The sequence below is a fragment of the Clupea harengus genome, chromosome 10, assembly GCF_900700415.2.
Source record: "Clupea harengus chromosome 10, Ch_v2.0.2, whole genome shotgun sequence".
Classification (NCBI taxonomy): Eukaryota; Metazoa; Chordata; class Actinopteri; order Clupeiformes; family Clupeidae; genus Clupea; species Clupea harengus.
Window position 1 is genome coordinate 15,252,240 of NC_045161.1, and position 20,438 is coordinate 15,272,677.

The following is a 20,438-nucleotide window of genomic DNA, read 5'->3' on the forward strand; positions in this document are numbered from 1 at the left end:
TGATTCTTGAACTGAATTTAGGCTAGACCTTAAGGTCATCTGCAAATGAGGAAGTGAAGATATGACCAATGAGGTACTTGCTGTACTCAGTGACTGGAATGTGAAATCGACCGTGATTTCATAAAGCGTTTCCCATGAATGTGCTGCGCTGATGGAGCACCACCCTGACAACACCACAGTCATGTGTGTCTTTATGGACAAACAATGTCCAAACAGTCCAAATTAGAAGTGGAGACATTCTGAGTATGTGGAAGAATGAATTCCTCCCCAACTTCAAACACTGTAAAATGGGTGTGCTCATCCACTGACCACACAGAATGGGCGAAGGCCTCATTTGGAACTTGCGCTGTTAAAATTCCGAATAGATATTAAGGCTGTTTATCTTCCATGATGGACAGTAAAACATGAAGTTGAACAACAGCAGCAGTCATACTGGACCGGCAGACATACTGGAGTTTAATCTTTCATTCGAAAGACAAGAGGATAAGCAGAAAAACAAAGTAGCTTGTTGTCTACATAAGCACTGCCATTTGTGCAAAGCCTAACATAAAGTGTGGTTTGATGGAAATGAAAATCAGTAAATAACATTATGACAGCCTCATTAGTAAAATGAGCTAGGGGAAAACATATGAAAGTTCAGACATCTGTGGCTGGTTTTTGTGTCTCATTTTATCACTGTTCGACCAAATAGTCCTTGGCCCCAATATGGAGAAATTCACCTATGCCAACAGTTTCCAAGGTGTACCTAATTCAGATTTATTGCTAAGATCTTTTTTTGTTGTTGGACTGTTTAAATTAAACATTTCAGTGAGTCCTTTACCGGTCTAAACTAATCCAAACTCGACCAGGGTGTGCAAACGAACTCTAAGATGATCTAGGCCTCTATACCTGCAGTTTGAGCATAGCCTTCAAGTCCAAGTCAGCGTTGTTTGTCTTACCTGTGGTGTAGACCTCGGAGCTTACAGCTTTCTGTCAGCATCATGGTCACCTGCACTTCAGAGGCATGGTCTACGGAGAGCAAAGAGTGAGAGACAGAGTTATTTAACTGATTAAGTTATTTTAGTCAGGGAAGAAAAAATAAATAAACAAGCCAAGCAATGGACCTGCGTGCCAAAAAGGCACCCCCTTTCTTGGTGTAATTAGACGGGAGGTACTCACGAGTATTACTATTTTATGTGTCTGCACAGCCTTTCAGTGGCTTCCACAGTACCTGCCACTTTAGAGTGTTAACGAGGCCTGGGATACTGCAGGTCCTCGGTAAGGCTGTTTTTAATAACCCCACTGCCCTCTCATCTCAACTGTGCCAAGAGTGATCGTGACAACCAGCGTTCAAGTGGAGGTCAGCATCAGGCAAGGACTCTGCACAGCCCTGGACTTTCTGCCCTCTCTGAGAACTGTGCCCTGGACTTCCTCTGGAAGCCTGCCCCACCAACCCTCCTCAGGCCACTCCGAGACCCAGCCGGCCGGCCGAGCCCAGTTCACAGAGGGTCTGTTTTTTTTTTATCTCCGACTGCAGCTTTAGCCGGCGCTCGCCACTTATGGGTAATCTGTATTGTTTCCTGCCCCCAGGGGCATATGGAGGGAGGAAGCGGGGCAGGGTTGGCAGCGATGCCGCATGGCAAAGGGGCACATTGTTTGCCGTAGGGAGGGGAGAAGATGTGGGGGTGAGATGCTCCACCCCGTGCCTGGATAAACACAGGCAGAGAGGGCCAGTGCAGAGAGAGGAAGGGAACTTTCGGCTCCGCTGCTGCACCATGGAAATGGGGTCAGTCACAAGGTCATCCTCAGTGTGGCCTGGCGACGGACTGGCATGAGAGAGTTCTGGGGGAGACCATGCCCAAGGCTTGCCAACCCCATTTCTGGCACCTGATAATTGTCAGCACGAGGAACAGGCACGAATTCTGCCATGACAGAGGAACCACTGTTACTAAACCTCTAACTTCCTGTTTATCTGTCCATGTTTGTGATTGCTGCTATTATCATTCTTATCACATACAGATGCCAGCTGGAGGCTATAGATGGCTTATCAAAAGAGGACTTAAATAGATGATTTTGGATTGGGACCCTTTATTTACCATAAATAATAACACCTTATGTAATGAATTCTGGCGTTATGGTTCATTCTGGTATTCTTGGAAATGACCATGTAGAACATCTGTAATGTGTGGCTGAGATGAGAGGCTGATTCAGTATAGAACTGCAACAGTGTGTATTATGATAGAGCTAACTGTTGTGTTTTTTGAGGGATTACGGTACGTGCACACTTTTCACAGTGTAATAACCAAACACAGCCTCAGAGACCACACAGATCCCTCACATCTCAGGACTGACACCAAGGCATTCACAGTCCCTTGGACCACTAGTAAACCGCTGCTGTACCATACACCAACATTTTGCATACATGTATACATGCTGAGTCTCAGTTAACAGTGTGTTATGAGCAGCAGAGTACTTCCAGTTCACACACATGCCTTAAATGACTCGTTTTAGAGCCCTAGCCTAGGCATGGGGAGGGGTGCAGAGACTACATAAACAAAACTATTAGCAAGAACATGTCTAAAGAAACAGATGAAGGAGAAGGTACATTTTTCTTCTTTTTTTTTTTTACAAATGTAGCCATGCTATATATTGACATTAAATTGGAAGGTACATAAGAGAAGAGACTCTCTCCCAGCACAGACACTAGCGATGCCTGGGTGATCTGAATTCCTTTACAGTACCGACTTAATAGCTGTGACAACATCCTTGTGGTGGACCACAGGCCAGGCAGTGTGCAGCCTCCTGGGCTGGGGGGCATAGTGATCGCAAGGAGTATTTCATTGGAGAAATGAGCCGTCACAGTCATCCTGGCCCAGGTCCAGTGAGGACGAATGCTAAAGGCCAACATGTCTGAACCCATAACATTTCGATGATGCATCACCCAACGAGCAAAATAAAAGAGTTACAACAGTCTTAAAAACAGAACGTTCTAAACCGTGTAGGTGACGGCACTAAAGGGGAGGGGAGGTCAGACAGTGTGATGGAGAAACACCAGGAAAAGGAACATTGGATTGCAGTGGAAAACAAACTCAATCGTGAAAAAACATGAATAAATGAAGGAACAAAAGAAAAGGAAGATAAGGAAAAAAATAAAACAGTTACACAAAACACACTCACACAAAAACACATAAGTTCCTAAGAACACTGTACCCACCTTTGACTGTTTTCACAAAGACCCGCTTCTCCTTGCTGGGGTCTTTCTCGTCCAGAAGGATTCCGTGGAATATGCGGCCAAATGTACCTACAACAGACGAGAGTGCTAAACTTAACACAACAAATCCACTCCATCTCACTACAAATCATTTAAAGGATGTAGCCTCATTTGCATCTACACACCCACACACCTCAAATCACCCTTGCCTCTCTGCCTGACTGGTTTCAGGATTGAGATGGCCAGTTACCTATTGTGTGGGGCCCATTTAATCTGTCAATGGAGGGCATAAATGTGACCGACTTGTTCAGACAAACTGCTTTGACGCACAAGAGAGGGGTGGGAAAGGAGAAACTCGTAAGAGGAGGAGAAGAGGAGCACTGTGGCATTACTATGGAGATGATGCCACCGCTCTTGAGGAAATATGCAAATTAGGATTGTTGACGGTGTTTCAGATGTCTTGACCCCAGGACAAACCTAGCCCTTGTCTAGACCTGTGCACACACACACACAAACACCTTATGTCATAGAGCCAGTTCTCACAGGAGCAATGGCGTAACTCTGGTGTAAAATAACAATAATCAACAACATGAAAAAAAAAAAAAAAGAAGAAGAAAAAAGAAGATGGCTCCAGTCCAAAAACTCTGGCAAAAACAGCACTACTTGCACAAGAGCCTCTGATAAGGTCAACTTGGAGGAAACGTGCTGGAAGTAGAGTAAACACTGAGGCCCTCTGTGAGGAGATAGAGGCGTGCGGACCGAGGCATGGAAGCCCTCCATACAACACAGGCAGATGAAGATAGACAGCCGTTAAATCATCGGATGGTGGTAGAATGGCAATAGTCGGCCTAAAGAGAGTAGTAAGGTGGATTGATTTGTAATAATGACCTGGAACCACAATGTGAAGTGTTCAAAGGTTGCTTGGCAGAAGCTATGAGGCAGATAGAGTCATAGAGAGTGTGTGTGTGTGTGTGTGTGTGTGTGTGTGTGTGTGTGTGTGTGTGTGTGTGTGTGTGTGTGTGTGTGTGTGTGTGTGCATGTGTATGTCCGTGCGTCACAGGGAAACGCGCAAGATACATGTTTGTTTGTGCGAGGCTTGCCAAGTTCACACCAAGTGGGTGGCCCTTAACAGCGATTAAGCGGCCAATCGAGACCTTTCCCAGAGTTTTATAACTTTCGGCAAATCCCACCCTGCCTCCAAGAGTGTGAGCCCAGGACGACGATTTAGAACCACTACAATATTTAAACAAAAAAGGGAGAAAAGACAGCAAGGAAAAAGTTTAATAAAGCGGAGCCTGTGGCTCCATGGCCAAATAGAGTGCCTGAGAAAGAGTGTTTGTGTATGTGAAAGTGTGTGTATGTGAAAGTGTGTGTAAGTGTGTGTGTGTGTGTGTGTGTGTGTGTGTGTGTGTAGTGGGGGCTTACAGAGATGTGTGGCAGGCTTTGTTTGTACAGGGCTGAGGGACTAGTGTGGGGGGATTAGGAGGCTGACTGTGTCAACACGTCTCGAGAGAAGAGCAGCAAGGTCGGCCTGGAGCTTGGCCACAGCAGCCTCCTAGCTCCAGGGCCTAAGCTAGTAACACTAGTACACTGCTAACAGGGTGTGTGTGTGTGTGTGTGTATGATAAAAAGACTGAATGACGTCAGTCACTTAGAGGGTTTGAGCGAAAGGAGACTAAACTAACACATTTGCTGAGCCATAAAGGCCATCTTGGAATGAGGACGAATTGTGCGTTTCAGTTGTACTCGGAAGTCGGAATTTTCCAGTTACAAGTCGGAGGTTTCAACAGGAACTTGGAAAGTCGGATGAACCTCACTAACATAGATTTCAGAATCCAAGATGACTGCCCCCACGCATCACTCTTTATTAGCAACTCTGTCTTATTTGTATCTCATTAAATCAGTTGCACATACAGTACTGTCCAACTTCTTTTTGCGGACATGCTGCTACAGTGTTTGTATGCGCAACAAACCGCATAATGTACAGTATATCAACTGGTATTCCTAACATCTGGTAACAATTGCTAACAACAATGATTAGTGATGCATTTGTTTTCCCGAAATGTTACTGGTACGCAACCTTCCGAGGTAAAGCGCTCGTACCAAAAACATTCTGATGTGTTGTGTGAGAGTGGGACAGGGCAGTGATGAATACTGTGTCAGGGTGTGTGTATGTGTGTTCAAGTGTGTGTTCAAGTGTGTGTGTGTGTGTGTGTATATGTGTGTTCAAGTGTGTGTGTGTGTGTGTGTGTGTGTGTGTGTGTGAGTGCCTATGTGTGTGTATGAGGAATTATGGGACTTGTCAGTGTGTGGCTGCACAAGTATGGAGTGGATGCATTTGTGAATGCATTGTCAAGCATGTGTGTTTTATTATTTTGTGTCTTACTGTGGGACTGTGTGTGTGTGTGTGTGTTCCTGTGCTAAAGAAACCGCACCTTCATGCAGGACATCCCGTAGGGTGACCCTCTCTCTGGAGATGGCGATGTCTTTGACCTTGGCTTTGGCTTCCATCAGGGTCACGCTCCTCAGGTCGTTCTTCTCAATGCGCAGCGAGGGATAGCCTGCCGACACACATGCAAACAAAATATAAATCTGGGCTCTATCTTGTTTACCTAGGAAACATTCTTCAACAAGGTATGTTTGCACAAAGTCCCATGAACAGACTCATAAAAATGTATCAGAGCTTGGCAATTGGAGAGCAGGCACTGGCGCAAGACAGCAGTAGATGATCAGATAAGCCATTAGAGTACGCATGCATCCACACCCACATCCCACACTGACACAAGTTTGGCAACAATGTTCTTACAAAGGTGACGGCTTGGGAGTGTGATTTATTTTTGTTCCTTTCCACAGTTTATATTGTTATTGTATTTTAAGTGTAATGTAATTATAATTTGATGTAATTTTTTCCCCTGTTATTTACTTAGTAGGTACGTTTGAGAGTGTGTGTGTGATTACTTGGCCTCTCTTACAGTCTTACAGACAGGTCTGCACACATTATCTTGTCTGACATTGTTTATATCCACATCCAAACTCGTGTCTCAGTTGCCTGCAGCGCCTAATATCCTTCAAAGTGGGATCCCTTTAAAAGGAGCCCTTTGTATTTACAATTAAGGTTTCTATCTCTAGATCTCTTGATGGGGGGGGATGAATGAAAAACAATCATCTACAAAAGTGTGTGTTTGTGTATGTGTGCGAGAGAGAGAGAGAGAGAGAGAGAGAGAGAGAGAAATCAGTTAAGCTCAACTGTCTATTTGAAATCATGAAAGTGATGCTGGCCGATAAAGAGAAGCTACAGAGGAAGAAGGCAGATTCTCAATCAAAATCGAATCCACAGTCACACAGGCCTTCCATTTACGGCTGTGGTGCTCTGACAGTCAGCAGAAGCGTGTTTTCGCAATCAGACTGTCTGTCTGTGCTACTTTAGAGAGACTCTTTGAATGGAAGGTTAGCGGAAGTCAGGAAGTTCCCTTCCAGACCTGCAAGGTATATCCACTGTGACGCCTCATAATGAAACAGCACTTCGTGAACACACACCTTGAGTCAGACGCAGTGTGCGGTTACGCAGCCGTAAACACACAGCTGGTGACACAGAGGACCTGGGGCTCTGCGAGCAGATGCGCAATTGTTCGGGAACAAATTGAAAAACTTCCACTCTTGCGTTTAAGTGTAATAAAAAAAAAAGTGTCCGTTTCATGCAGGCTGAGAAATGCCAGCTGTCTCTGCCGAGATCTTTGAGAACACTTACTTAACCAGGTATTATTTAAGTGGCTGGATTTTTTCTGCCAAGTGAAGTCCCTCATAATCTAAAACACACACACACACACACATACAAAAAACCTCTATGCACTTAGATGAACATCCACACAGATAGCACACATTATTATATATGGTAATCACAAAGACCAGATTTTTCACAGAACACATACATGCAGCAAATCTGGAAGCAGGCAAGCATACTACTCAGCTTCAGCCTGATCATTGGTCCAACACAATTCAATAGGACACTGACCTTAACATAGCATAGGCAAATGCAACTTATTTAATGCACAACCTCTCTCTGAGCATGTAACAGACTAACATACATACAGAGCACCCATCATCAGCTTTTAGAAGCATTGTTTTATGATGATCTCTTAACACTACGCAAGTCTGGATTGACTTGCTAATATAATCCTGTCTATGCCAGTCCTCTTCAGGACCAGAGATTTGTACCCTGAACTAGCAAACCAATCTCTCATACAGCTGAAAGGAGGGACAGATAAGACAAGGGACGAAAATAAGTGGCATCACATGCAGCTGGACTTATGCATTTATACTGCCCCCTGCTGGAAGTTCCTGAAAGATCTTCCGAAACAGCATAATCAAACACACTAGTCAGCACTGAGTCTACAGAGGAGTTACTGACCACATTCATCTGAATTAGACACTGAAATGGAATAGTGCACCCAAGTGGTAAAAATGACTAATTGCATACACATGTCTAGGGGGAGAAAAGGTGGCCCATATTGCATTTCTGTAGGAGTCACAAGCCTGGAACGAAGAGGGTATGCAATAAGAAGAGCTTTGGAGACCATGCAAAAGAAATGCATGCATTAAACTGATGCTCGCTAAAATAGTGAGACCACAAGTATACTCCTGAAGAAGGAAAACATCAGATGCTAGAATGGCACTCAGTAGAGCGCATAATGGGTTTTTCCTTGGCTCATGCTACACCTTTCCACCAAGTTTCATGAAAATTGAGCCAACAGTAGCATACATGCGTAATCCTGTTAACAAACAAACAAACAGCCCAACCAACCAACAAACAAATGGACACGGGTCGAAACTGAACCTCCTTGGCAGAGGTAACAAAGTGACGGGGGAGCAGACAACTCTTCACTGAGAGACTCCACAGGAGATTACAGAGCAGCACAAGCAGCGGAAATGATTTGAGAGACGTGTCAGCATTACAGAAACCCTCCAGTGTGGATAAGAGTTAGAGACCGAAAGAGCTCCTTGATCATGAGGGCAACAGATCTTCCCGGCACCAACGCTTAGAGATCCTTATGATGAGAAACCTTACATGAGTGAAAATCAGAGTAAGCCGGATTCTACACTTGCATTACATGTAGGCTTATCTCCTCTAGTGCATATATTTAATGTCTCCAAGCTCCAAGGGGGTTACAAATACTGGTATAATACATACTTGCTCTGCTCAGAACTTTACGTTACATAGGACGAAAGTGGCTGCTAAAAACGTAAATGAATATTTTAGGAGTTTACAATGTACAAAGGAAGAGCTAATAGTGCTGAGGCAATCCTACAGATGTTTACACTCAGCCTGAACACATTCAGTTCATTCAGGATAGGCCGTTAATACAGAACATGACAGACTAATATTAAGATCAGTTCATTTGTCAGCTTACTTATCCTAGAAATGTCCCTCTGGTACAAATGTACAATACATATTTTCGAAGCATACAGTGGTCACTTAACTCTCAGTTAATCACATTTCAGTGATGACCTGCTAACTGCATCAGCCTTTTTTCCACCTAAAAGAGTAAAACCTCACTTGTCTGGAACGCTGAAGCATGGTAACTAACTTTAAATTAAGACGATGATGTGTGGTAGGGAGAGCAAAAATAGAAATATCTAGGATGAAAATGTAACGGAGTTTCAAATTCTGAGTTTTATTTCAAGTTCTGTTTTACAGCCCTTGCATGTGGGCTTCACGGGTCGTTAAGGGTGTCGGCTCAGAGTAAGGGTGAAGGTGCCAGTATGGTACTCCGACTCCGTTACGGATGGGCGGGCGGACGGATAGGACGGACTAATTTGCATTTTTGTTGCCTTTATGGTTTTCCGAAGGCTGTGAGTGCTGAAAACAATTCACCGCCAGAACAGTAGGTGGAGAAGCGTTTTTTTGTCGAAGACAAGCTACACCATGCCGTCTTTGTGTGATAGAAGTAGTCGATTGTTTATCTCCCAACTCCCAGCAGTTACGTAACTGGACAAGTGCAGCATGTGTAGTCACATGGGTCTTAGAGACATATATCATTACACAAGAGAGCGTGTCTAATGCTATATATGCACTTGAAAAGGCAAACTTATCTCTATCATGGTAGGTATTATTTGTGGGGAAAATAGTAGCAATCTATAACAAAATGATATACTATAGAAACTATTAAAAAACGAATCACTGAAATTAATATGTTCTTATTTTCTTTGGTATTTTTGTCATATTCAGATTTGCAATGATGATTGCTGGGTAATATGTATGTTGTGGTCCAATGTCAAGTCTCTATTTCCTCGGTTCCCAAGCTGGGGTACGCGTACCCCCAGGGGTACGCAAAGTGATTTAGGGGGTACGCGAGGAGAACATTTCCGCGATAACGGAAAACGGACGGAATTCGCGGAATGTACCCTTTGAAACAGAATTGCAACTTTCGGACGGAAACATCATTTTGTGCATCAAAATCGCCCAAATTCCCCTGTATTTTGCCCTGCAAGGCTGAATTTCTTTCTAATAAACACAACAACGATCGCAACGATGAACAAGCATTATTTAAAAAACAAAACCACTGAGAAAATGTCACGTCTGTGCTGAACTCCGCTCCGGCCACGTCCCCCCCTGTTCAACCGTTGACACACTCACCTCCACTACAGCCTGTAAAATGAATTCGCTCATCTTCCCAATCGCCTGCAAATGAAGTTTTTTTTAGTCTTCTGTTCTGTTGATGGCTGGCAAACAACAACCTTAGAAGGTTTGGGTCACTTGTGGCACATATTATTCACTCATTTTAAGCCATCAGGGTGAACAAAATGAAAATGTTTTTTCTTTTTTTACGGGGGATGGGGTACGTAGCTGGAGATTGAATGACTGAAGGGGTACGGGACTGTAAAAAGTTTGGGAACCACTGCTCTATTTGATCATGTGACGAGACGATGGTATAGCTAGTTTAGGCACAGCATCTGAACGCCAAGACCGACAAGCTGACAGTGTTGTACAAGTTCACACCTCTCATGAACCAGTTCAAAGTTCAGTTCATACAAGTAAACATGAATAGTTCACGTTCATAGTTCACCATTTAAATTCTGAACCAGTTCATAGTTCAGTTCAGTTCATAGTTTTAGAGTGGAAAGTGAGAATGAAAGACTTCACTTGTTTTTTATAGAAAACTTTATCCATCACTACCCTTTGCCTTAAACTGCACCTAATGTGTATCAATTCCTAAAATAATAATATTTGTTTTATTATTATTGCAACCACCCTGTCAATTTCCCCCTACGCAGCGTTTCTCGAAGTATGGGGAAAGCCCAACTGGTGGGTCGCAGAGACGTGACAGGTGGGGCGCAAATAGAGATGAGCAGGAGATTTTCCCGTTGCAATGCTTTCCTTTATAGACAGTAACGATAATATACCCCCATGCACTAAACAACCACACTGAAACAAAGAAATATTGTATTGTTAGAAACAATAGCAGGGCAGAGCACACGGATAATCCATAATCAGCATCTTGGCAAATTGAGAGACTGCGGCCTGCGGGATAAAGCATTCCATATTTAAAACATCTTAATAAGTAGTGAAGTCAACGTGTCTGCTTCACATGATGAAGTTTGTTTATTGACACAGCTTTTAAGGACGGCCACAGCGCTTTAAACCGAAGTGTTTATAAGTTACATTATTCAAAGGTGGAAGGTTGGTCAGTAATCAGTCTAGAGAGATAACTGAACAAAACTCTACTCACGCTTGCCTCAAGGGTGCAGTACCATATGCCGTTTAATCATATTTGATAGAATGAAGGACAAATGAGTTGTGAATACTATCACCGAGTTTGAAAGGTATTGGTCCGGTAAAAGCGGAGTGACAGCTGTGTGTTTTCTGTGTGTTTTAAGCAAATACAATGTGTGTGCGCCGAATTGCGTAGAGGCCGAGAGCGGTATTGCAGAAAAATTATAGCTTGCAACATATTGAAAAAAATCAATTTTTTGGAGCTGTGAACTTAGTTAAAAATGTTGAATTATAAATTATGAACTGAACTAGTTCATTTTAAAATGTGAACTATGAACTGAACTAGTTCATGTAGAAAGTGAACTTTCCCAACACTGGAACATGTCTGCTTCATATATGCAGAAGTTCGTTTTTGAGAGTAAAATAAATCACATTTAGGATAATAGCCTTCTTCCTGTGTGCCAGAATTAGTTTATGACCTAGCTGTGACAACACGATTACAGGAGGCAAACTGGTATGGAAGAAGTTAAAAAGAAACTGTCATCTGGAGAATTTAAAACAATACAAAACGAGGGGAAATCTACTGTATGGAGATATTTCTGCTTAGTAGTCAATGCGGATTCTATGGATTAAACCTCGATTGTTGGACTATGTAGATCGTTTTATAACGAACTTTGTGCACTTAACGTTTTTTTTTTTTTTAAAGAAACTGTCATCTGGAGAGTTTAAAACGACACTTAATGAGGGTAAATGTACTGTATGGAGATATTTCTGTCGGATGGCATCACAGTCGATGCGGATTCTAATGAGGCTGTTTGATATGTCCAATGTAAGAAGTGTGAAGCTTTAATGAAATATGATTGATGCCATCCTCTTTCTCCACAACAACATGGATTAAACCTCGATGGTTAGACTATGTAGATAGTTTTATAACGAACGTGGCCGTGTACTTACATTTTTCAAGAAAAAAAATGATCTTCAATGGTAAGACTTGTTTTATTCGTGCCTCTTCTGGTGTAGCATATAACGTGAGTTTTATTTAGGCATATACAGATGCCTAGCGTGTGTAATGTGTAGGCCATTTCATTCAGTTCTTGCAATGTGAATAATTTAATTTTAATATGCTTATATCCCTCTTGTGCGCGCTTGTGCGTTTAACGGGGCTTGTTTGTGTGAGCGAGTGCATTTATCTGTGCCTTCATCTGTTGATGCTCGAGTTTAATAAAGGCAGGCTATTCATAAAAAACGTAAGTAAATGTGTCAGTAGTATGAACAGTTGAGACATTGACTCATTGGGGTTCGGGAATTTGTTTGTGTCCTTGCTGTGACAACGCGATTAGAGGCGGCAAATGCATCATAAAGCAAGTTTAAAAGAAATTAACTGTATGGAGATATTTCTATCAGATGGCATCATAGTCGATGCAGATTCTAATGAGGCTGTTGGATATGTCCTATGATATGAATGAATATGTCCAAAGGTCGTTTGGACAAAATATTTTAATTGCTGTCTGCTCCTGCCGGGCTCTGGCACTACTCTGTCTGTGGCGCTCATGTGGGTTTTAAATATGGCGGTATTGTGATTATATAGGGAATGAAACAGGAAACGCAAGGTCCAGAAATGTGAGATTCCGGAAATGATGTAGTTCGAAAATTATGTCGTAGCGGACCAATCACGGCCAAGGGGTATCCGTAGCTGTACAGCACGTCAGGATGGACCGACAGAAATTTCAGCGGTGCACGGGAGGGCTCTCCGAGGGCCCCGGAGAGGACGGAGAGGGCGTTCCACCTACGTGTAGGCGTTCCCATGTGTCCGTAAACGTGTAGTACGGAGTAGCATATAAGCGCCCTGAGGTGTGAGGGCTTTTATAAGTTGCTAAGGGCCAGGAAACCCAAGGTTCCTTTTGTCATACGGAGTTTACTCAAACCACAGGTACACAAGAGAGAGAGAGAGATAGAGGGACAGACAGAGAGAGAGAGATAGAGACAGAGAGAGAGAGAGAGAGAGAGAGAGAGAGAGAGAGAGAGAGAGAGAGAGAGAGAGAGAGATGCCAAAGTCAGCACAGAAAACGGAGAGGCATGCAGGACACATGGGACAACCTGACACAAAGGTTCTGAGTGAGGGAAGCAAAGCTGAGGAATAGGGGTGAGCGCATTCACTCTGAAGATTCTGAAGGTGAGGGAGGTGACATGGACACAAACAGAGACATGGACACAAACAGAGAGTACATTACTGATGATGAACACAGACAGGGCAGGCCTAGAGGAGACAGATGATGGTGTGAAGATGATAGTGGAGTATGAGATGACTCAGGATTTCACAGTGGAGAGTTCTGACCCAACATCCTTGCCCTCTCCATATTCCGACAATGGCATCAACGGGAGGAAAATGGTCTCAAATCAGTCCTGTATGAATATCTGCTCCAGACTTAAAAGTCTATGGGTTAACTCTTGAGACCAGTGGGACTTACTTTTGCTTTGCTGTGAGGGGGCGCCAGGATTTGGGAAGGAGGCGGCAGCAAGCTGATGGATGGGTGCAGAACCAGGGTGACTGTCTGATGGAGGGGGGAGGGAGGGAGGGAAGGAATGAGGGAAGGAGAAAAGGAGGGAGAGAGGGAGAGAGAGAGAGAGGGAAGGATGAGAAGGAGGTGTGCATAAAAGGTTGGGTAATGGCAGGTGAAAAGCTGCATGTTGTCTTAGACAAGCAAAGCCACAGCACACACAATGCAGGAGGATGAACAGACAATTGAACAGACAATGAACATAAGCAAACCATGTAGCAAAAACGTCTGAACAAAAAGAAAAAAAAAACAGTAAAGTCCACTAGGGGGCGACAATAACCAACACACAACCTGCCTTGCTCTGCCTTGTATATTACTGATTGATGGACAAATGTGTATAACTATAACTGTACATTAATATGAACAGTTCTCCAGAGATAGTAAAACAAATGTAGACGCAATCGCATGTGCTAGCAGCCGAATGCTAAGTCTATGGTTGTGTGGTTGCTGTCTGAGTCTATGGATTCAGCTGTAGCCTTCTGATGGTTTTGATTTCATAAAATGCATTCTTAAAACGACATACACAGCCATCAAGTCATTTTAAAACCAACCCTGACCCCTGTTACAATATACAAGCAGAGAAACAAAGCTTTCAAGTCTTAAAAGCTTAGAAGCTATGGCAGAGTGGACAGTGGAGTCCCAACATGAGACTGCTGAGGGGCTTTTCTCAAGGCCACAGGGCTCTGGGGACCGCTTAACGGGTTCCTCTTGGCGGACTCTAGAACAGAAGGTACCTCACCCCTGTCCCTTCTCTCTCCTGCTCCTCTGAAAAATAATGACCCGATGATGGCTACTCGGGCAGGAAACCGAGGGAACTTGAGGTTTCCTTTCTATGTGTCCTTCATTTTGTTTGAGTGGTAACAGGAAGGAAAAGGGCAATGAAGCTCCGCTGGAGCAGTTAGAAGATACAAATGAAACCACTTCAATCGAACAGCTCGCCGAGAGACTAAGAAAAGCTAGGGGGAAAGCACCAAAGGAAGAGGGATAGAGAACAAAGTTTACTAAAAAGAGGAGTGTTGAGATCTTTATGGCCGTGCTTTTGGTGCTTTGGGAGGGACATAGCTAGCCTTATAGCCCTCATTTGTACAAACATGTCCTATCGCACCATTGCGCGTAAACATGGCCTCTTTCTGACACACAGGCACAGAAGATATACAAGGTCTTCCTCTCCTTCGCACTCGATCACCCCAGTGTGTATGAGCACACCCACACACACACACTCAGGCACACAGACAGTCAGAGACCACAGGCTGGAATGTCGCTCTGTTTATTACGACCTTCTGATTCCAGTTTAAGCTAATAAGATCATTCTCCGCCAATTATCTCGTTTGGCAGAGGAATGTGCGTCGGGTGGTGTGGAATGAGGGGAGCAGACACAGGCGGGCGTGTGACTGGCGAGACGAGCCTCACACCCCGAGGCGTCCGGGAAGCACAGAGGAGGTGAGGCCTTCAAAAGCCCCTCGCGGTCTGGGACCATCTGCAGACAAGCCCCTATCAGTCCTCGGATAACATTCAAATCACATCCAGTTGTTTGGTAGGGCGAGGGGCTGACTAGAGATGAGCCTTGCCACAAAGAGAAGGTACAGAGGAGGCCTGAGGCAACAGCCCCCCCCCCCCCCTTGAGGCCACAGGTCTGCACAAAACGCTCCTGTTGTTCTTCAAAAGGTTGAATCAATCGGAGTTGGGTTGACTAGATGGATGGATGAGTTGCCATCATGATGTGATCTTTTAAAGAGTAATAAACCAGAACATTGAGGTGTGAGGGTTTTTATTAATGAGTTTCGTCTCACTTTCTTCCCAGTTGCTGGCATTTTTCATTACATATTTCAAGGGGGGCTTCTGAACAAGATCCTGGTAAAACAAGATTTTTGCTTTATGAAAAACTGCTGACAAACTGATGTCATTTTATATTTCATCATGTGTAGATAAAATGACTCAATTATTGTTTGAAAAGCATTAGGTGAAACATAGACGTACTGTTCGAATGGGGACTGATAATCAGCATAATGATCATTGCAAAAATCCTTCCTATTCAGTATGGGATAGGTATTCATGCTTGGTTAGCCCAAGCTCAAAAATGACAAGTGACACTATTTTGGAAATATGGACAAATCAGTCTTTTGAAGTACAGTACTATTACCAATTCCACTATAAACCCTGGTAGCCCCACCCACCTTGAAAGCACAGTTTGATGTTATAGATTTATCAGCAGTAGAGTCTTCTGATTCAATTAAAAACATTTCTGGAGAAAAAATGATATATCTTATGTACAATGATTTCAAGGACATTTCACGCTGTGACACTACAAGGAAGGAACCCAATGCAATTGGGTTGTTGTTGAGGTTAGGCATCTTATGAGTCTTATGACTGGTCTGGCAGCATTTCCTAAAGCAATTATCCCTGATTAGTGTAAATGACCTGGGCTAAGTGTGAAAGGAGCGGATTCTTTGGGCATCAAACTTTGTGTCCAGGTCTGATGGCTGATCTGGACATGACGGCACTGGAGGACATGCATCTGATATCTTACTGGCCCCATTGAAAGGCAGAAATTGTGCTGTCATGTTCTCTCATGTGGGAATGATTTGCCTGTTCTCTCATTGGGAAATTAACTAAAGGCACTACTACTCGCTTCAGTGTCATTCCACAATCAAAACAATTCTGTTAAAACACAGAGCACATGTTTCATCAATGTCTGAGAAATGAGTCAAGATGACGGGCCTTAGGCCCACCCATAAGTAGCACCAATCCACTACTCGAAGCCAAGTCAAAGACTACGCGTCAATTGATAATCAACAACAGCTCTATGGCAAGACAAAGACTAGGCGTCAATGCAAAAACAACAACAGTTCTATGGCAAGAGAAAGTCTAGGCGTCAATGCAAAACACACAACAGCTCTATGGCAAGACCAGTGAAGGAATGCTAATCTAATCTTAGTGACAGAAATAATCACTCTTGATTGGATACTGCAATGTCTGCAAAAGAATACGACATTGTGAGGCACTTTCATAGGTTTACAATGAATAGAGTTGTTAAGTTGCCATATATGGTTATATTTGACAAAGTTGTTGTTGTAAAATATATAATACTTGGACAGACGTTTGCTGAATGTTCCACAACATTCCAAAGACTATCAAATCTATAAAATCTCATTAAGGAAAATACAGATAACATGTGCCCCCTTTTCTTCAGTGAAACTCCACTAATAAGCTAAACAATTAGCCTGACTGATTAGAGCCATAAGCCTGTTTGAACAGTTGGAACCGACGTTGTGTGCAAGGTGCTGTCAGGCGACGGGTGTATCTTACTGGTGACGGGTGTGGCGTTGTTAGGCGTGTCGGCTCGCAGGTACTGCGTGGTCTGGGTGGAGGGTTGAGACAGGCCCTGAGAGCTTCCGCTGTCACTCACGCTGAGAAAGAGGAGGGTCAGAGAAAAAGAATCATTAGCATTTCTTTCATATGAAATGAACCAAAAGAATAATTTCTTGAGTCCTTTGCAACATCACCTTTTTCAGTCTTACTGAGGCTTTGAGGGGAGAAGGACTACGTGCTACGACTGACCTGAAGGCAGTACAAAATGAGCTCACACAGATCAGGGGAAACATTCAGAATGTGATCTATTCCAGTGCACACTGAAATGAGACCAACTGTCCAAACTGCCTCCCCTGCCCCTGCCATGTGCCGAGAGGAGCCCAGGAAAGAGCGGAGGCACAGAGCCACCGTGACCACAAGCCCAGAGGAGGACATGACTACATCCTGACTACACCTCCAGCCATACCACACATCTCCCCCCTGAGGCAATATCCAGGCCCCTTGGCCCATATGCTACCTCAAATCTGCCCGTAACAAGCCACCCCAGACCAAAGAGATGTGTATTTGTCTGTATACGTGTGTGTGTGCGTGTAGTAGTTTAAAGTAGTTTAAATTGGCCCAATTAGAGCTGTCAGCCATTAACTGCGTAGGTTAAACACTATGTGGGATTGATGAGGGGGACGAGCTCCCCTGGAGAGCAGGCCTGGCTGGCCTTGACGAAGGCTGCTGCCTGCTGCAGCTCTACTGACCCCAATCATGCGGTAATATCATTACGGAGCATCAAAGAGCCCCAGTGCTGCCCCGGCTCCTCAAGTCTTTCTGCAGGCCCTGGCAGCACCTCCCAGCAACAATGGAGCCATTCGAGGATGGAAGGGAGAAATGAGAGGAAGAGAAAGAAGAGCGAAATGGATGCCGAGAGAGGGGGAGATAAGGAGGAAGAATTTAAGGAGAGAGAAAAAAAAAAAAAAAGACCACCGGAAATGTGAGGTTGATAGTAAAGAGAGATAGAGAATGTAGATAGAAATATAAAAATCATCACTTCCTAATTGCCACATAGAAAGGTTCTTATTGATGGCAGGGACAGGGAGAGTAGAGGACAGACCGCATGACCCAACACTCAGGCCAACACTTTAGGCAGGGCCACTAACAACAAACCTGATCCAATCAATCCCGACCCCAAAGAACACCATATAATGACCCATCTGAAGATATTACATTAAATAATTTCCAGGACAGGACCTTTGTGAAAGACTGTCTTCTTCTCTGGGACAAATGACTGATTCATTCTAGGGACAAACACTCTTCAGAAGGGTGGAAATGAATCAAATTGGAACTGTTGGCCGGCGTTTGGTCTTTTCCCATGGAAAGGGTTGAAATTCTATCATGTGAAGGCAAATCAATGAGATCTTGTGTGTGAAGTGGCACCATATAATTTAACTATAGCTGCTGCCCGCAGCACTCTGGAAATAAGAAAATGATGTTGAGGGGAGTCAAACAAGGAGTCAGAGACTGTACAAAACATTAATGTACATCTGTAGATAGAGACTCAGACATACAGCAACTGGAAAACACTCAATTCACACAGAAAAGTATACCTAAGTATACACATGTTTCTTGCACACACCCAGACAATGTAATTGCACACCCACACCCACGCACACACACACACACACACACACCATCTGCCTCACCTATCATCCAGCTCGATCCTCTTCATGCTGTGCAGGTGGAGCACGGCGAGGATGATGGCCACGAGGAAGATGACTGCGCAGCAGACGCTCACGCTGATGTAGAACACACGCGTGGAGGTGGTGGGCGCACTCGCAGGATCCACTGGAGTCCGACGGCACCAGAACACACAAAAAACAGAACACACAAGGCCTCCGTGAGTCATGTGACAAGAAACCAACAAATCATATATATATTTTGTATTATTTAAGGGGGGTTTTGCGCCATTTTCAAGTGCATCAAGAGAGATTCAGCGTGTGTCTGTGTAGGGGCAGAGGGTTGTGGATGATCAGGTTATTTAATTCAGGGGAAACCTTTGAAGCAGCCATCTTTGAGTGAAGGAGCATAAAAGGGAAAAGGATCAAGGGAGCGTGACCTGGCATACCATTCATGCTGAGGGGGGGGGGGACACACACACACACACACACACAGGAAGGGAGGAAGCGTGAGAGAGAATAACAAAGAGCAATGCTCAGAAATAGAGAGGCACAGTGGAGAACTGAGAATGACTGACAGGCAGTGATGGAGAGACGGATAGAGACGGATGGAGAGAAAGCAGGAGAGTGGTGGCTAAGTGTCTGACCCCTGTCAGGACCTTTGACTGACAGTGACAGTAAAAGCTTGCAGGGGGGTGGGGTAGGGGGGTGTGTGGTCTGAGCAGCCCACCCAGGCAGAGGGCCACAGATGGGACTGGCAGCCAGTGCTGGCTCAGCCACCGTGGGCCTAGGCCTGACCTGAGGTTCAGGAAGAGAGCCATCCATGGACAGGGAAAAATACCCCTGTGCCTAAAACAGCAAGTTAGTGATTTCAGTTCTGCTAGAACAGGAGGCCTGTCCAGCGGGAATGGGTGATCATGGGTGATGATTCACTAATAGCTGTGGCAATGCTGAGAAAATCCATGGAACTGTGGCAGCTTTGGACGCCGCAACAGACTTACCGCTGTGGTCTCATTGAGCATGGATCCAACCACTATTGTTCAAATTCATAAACACAGACTTGGGGTTTGGGGATGCTGGAAGCCTTACGGTATTTAATAGAGTCATTTTGTTGGTGGGAATCAAACAATGAGTGAAGAAAGGCTAGAGGAAATGTAGGCTAGTGTAACATTACAAGTCAGAGGAGATTTTTGGGTGAAATTTGCGGGAAGGGACTTACCAACTGGTTTGTTTGGGTCAATTATGGGAATGGTGGGAGGGTCCGGCTGCTCGACTCCTGTGGGTGAAGAGAGAGAGAGAGAGAGAGAGAGAGAGAGAGAGAGAGAGAGAGAGAGAGGAGAGTTAGGGCTGGCCAAAGCTGTACTCACGAGGCTAGGTGTGCAAGCCTTATACAGGAGCTAGTGGGCAGTTCCATGGGCACAGTATAAAACTCTTTGCCATGTTTTGATTTTAGTCATGCATGAGCTTCTCTCAACAGTTGTGCTTTTAGCAAATCCAGATGACGTGGGTCAAAATCCTGTCAGATCCTGGGGTAGAACTTTCAGAACCTGGAAGTCCCACCACTGTTTATGATCACTAAAATTATAAAAAAAATAGATTTAGGCCAGTGCCCAATTGTCGTGTTTACATACACCCTGTTGCATATTGCAATCTCAACTTTTACAACCCTTACTTCCCTGACACCATCACAAACAATAGCAGATGCACATTCCTCCTGCACAGCCACCCACCGAGTTACCCCCAGCCACACCGGGAGCATCTTGGTGGTGGGTGCAAACACTTTCCCCTTTCAGCGCACTTAATTTGGCTCATGTGCTTAAAATAACCCACTCCAAGATGTACGACCTGCTTCCTGTGCAAAACATATGACAGGGCGCTGTGTAATTATGTTCTGCCGAGGTCAAAAAAAAAAAATCGCAGCGGGCTAAATACAAATGTGGCATAGCTTCCCCCTGGCAAGCACTTTTATCAACTTCAAAACTGCTCCAGGAAAGGGGAGGGAACGA

The 20,438-nt window shown here is 44.3% G+C and overlaps 1 protein-coding gene across 2 annotated transcripts in view; it reads right to left on the reverse strand.

The window, feature by feature from the left end:
- ryk (receptor like tyrosine kinase) overlaps nt 1-20,438 on the reverse strand; it is a 61,075-nt gene that overhangs the window by 10,234 nt on the left and 30,403 nt on the right. The window contains exons 5-11 of one of the 2 annotated variants that reach the window (XM_012825375.3): nt 19,652-19,708; nt 18,460-18,601; nt 16,766-16,866; nt 13,370-13,453; nt 5,626-5,751; nt 3,194-3,280; nt 939-1,008 (exon numbers count right to left, since the gene is read on the reverse strand). In XM_012825375.3, the coding sequence (XP_012680829.1) occupies nt 939-1,008; nt 3,194-3,280; nt 5,626-5,751; nt 13,370-13,453; nt 16,766-16,866; nt 18,460-18,601; nt 19,652-19,708 (667 nt within the window). The remainder of the gene's footprint in view (nt 1-938; nt 1,009-3,193; nt 3,281-5,625; nt 5,752-13,369; nt 13,454-16,765; nt 16,867-18,459; nt 18,602-19,651; nt 19,709-20,438) is intronic. The other variant, XM_012825376.3, reaches the window with a different exon arrangement.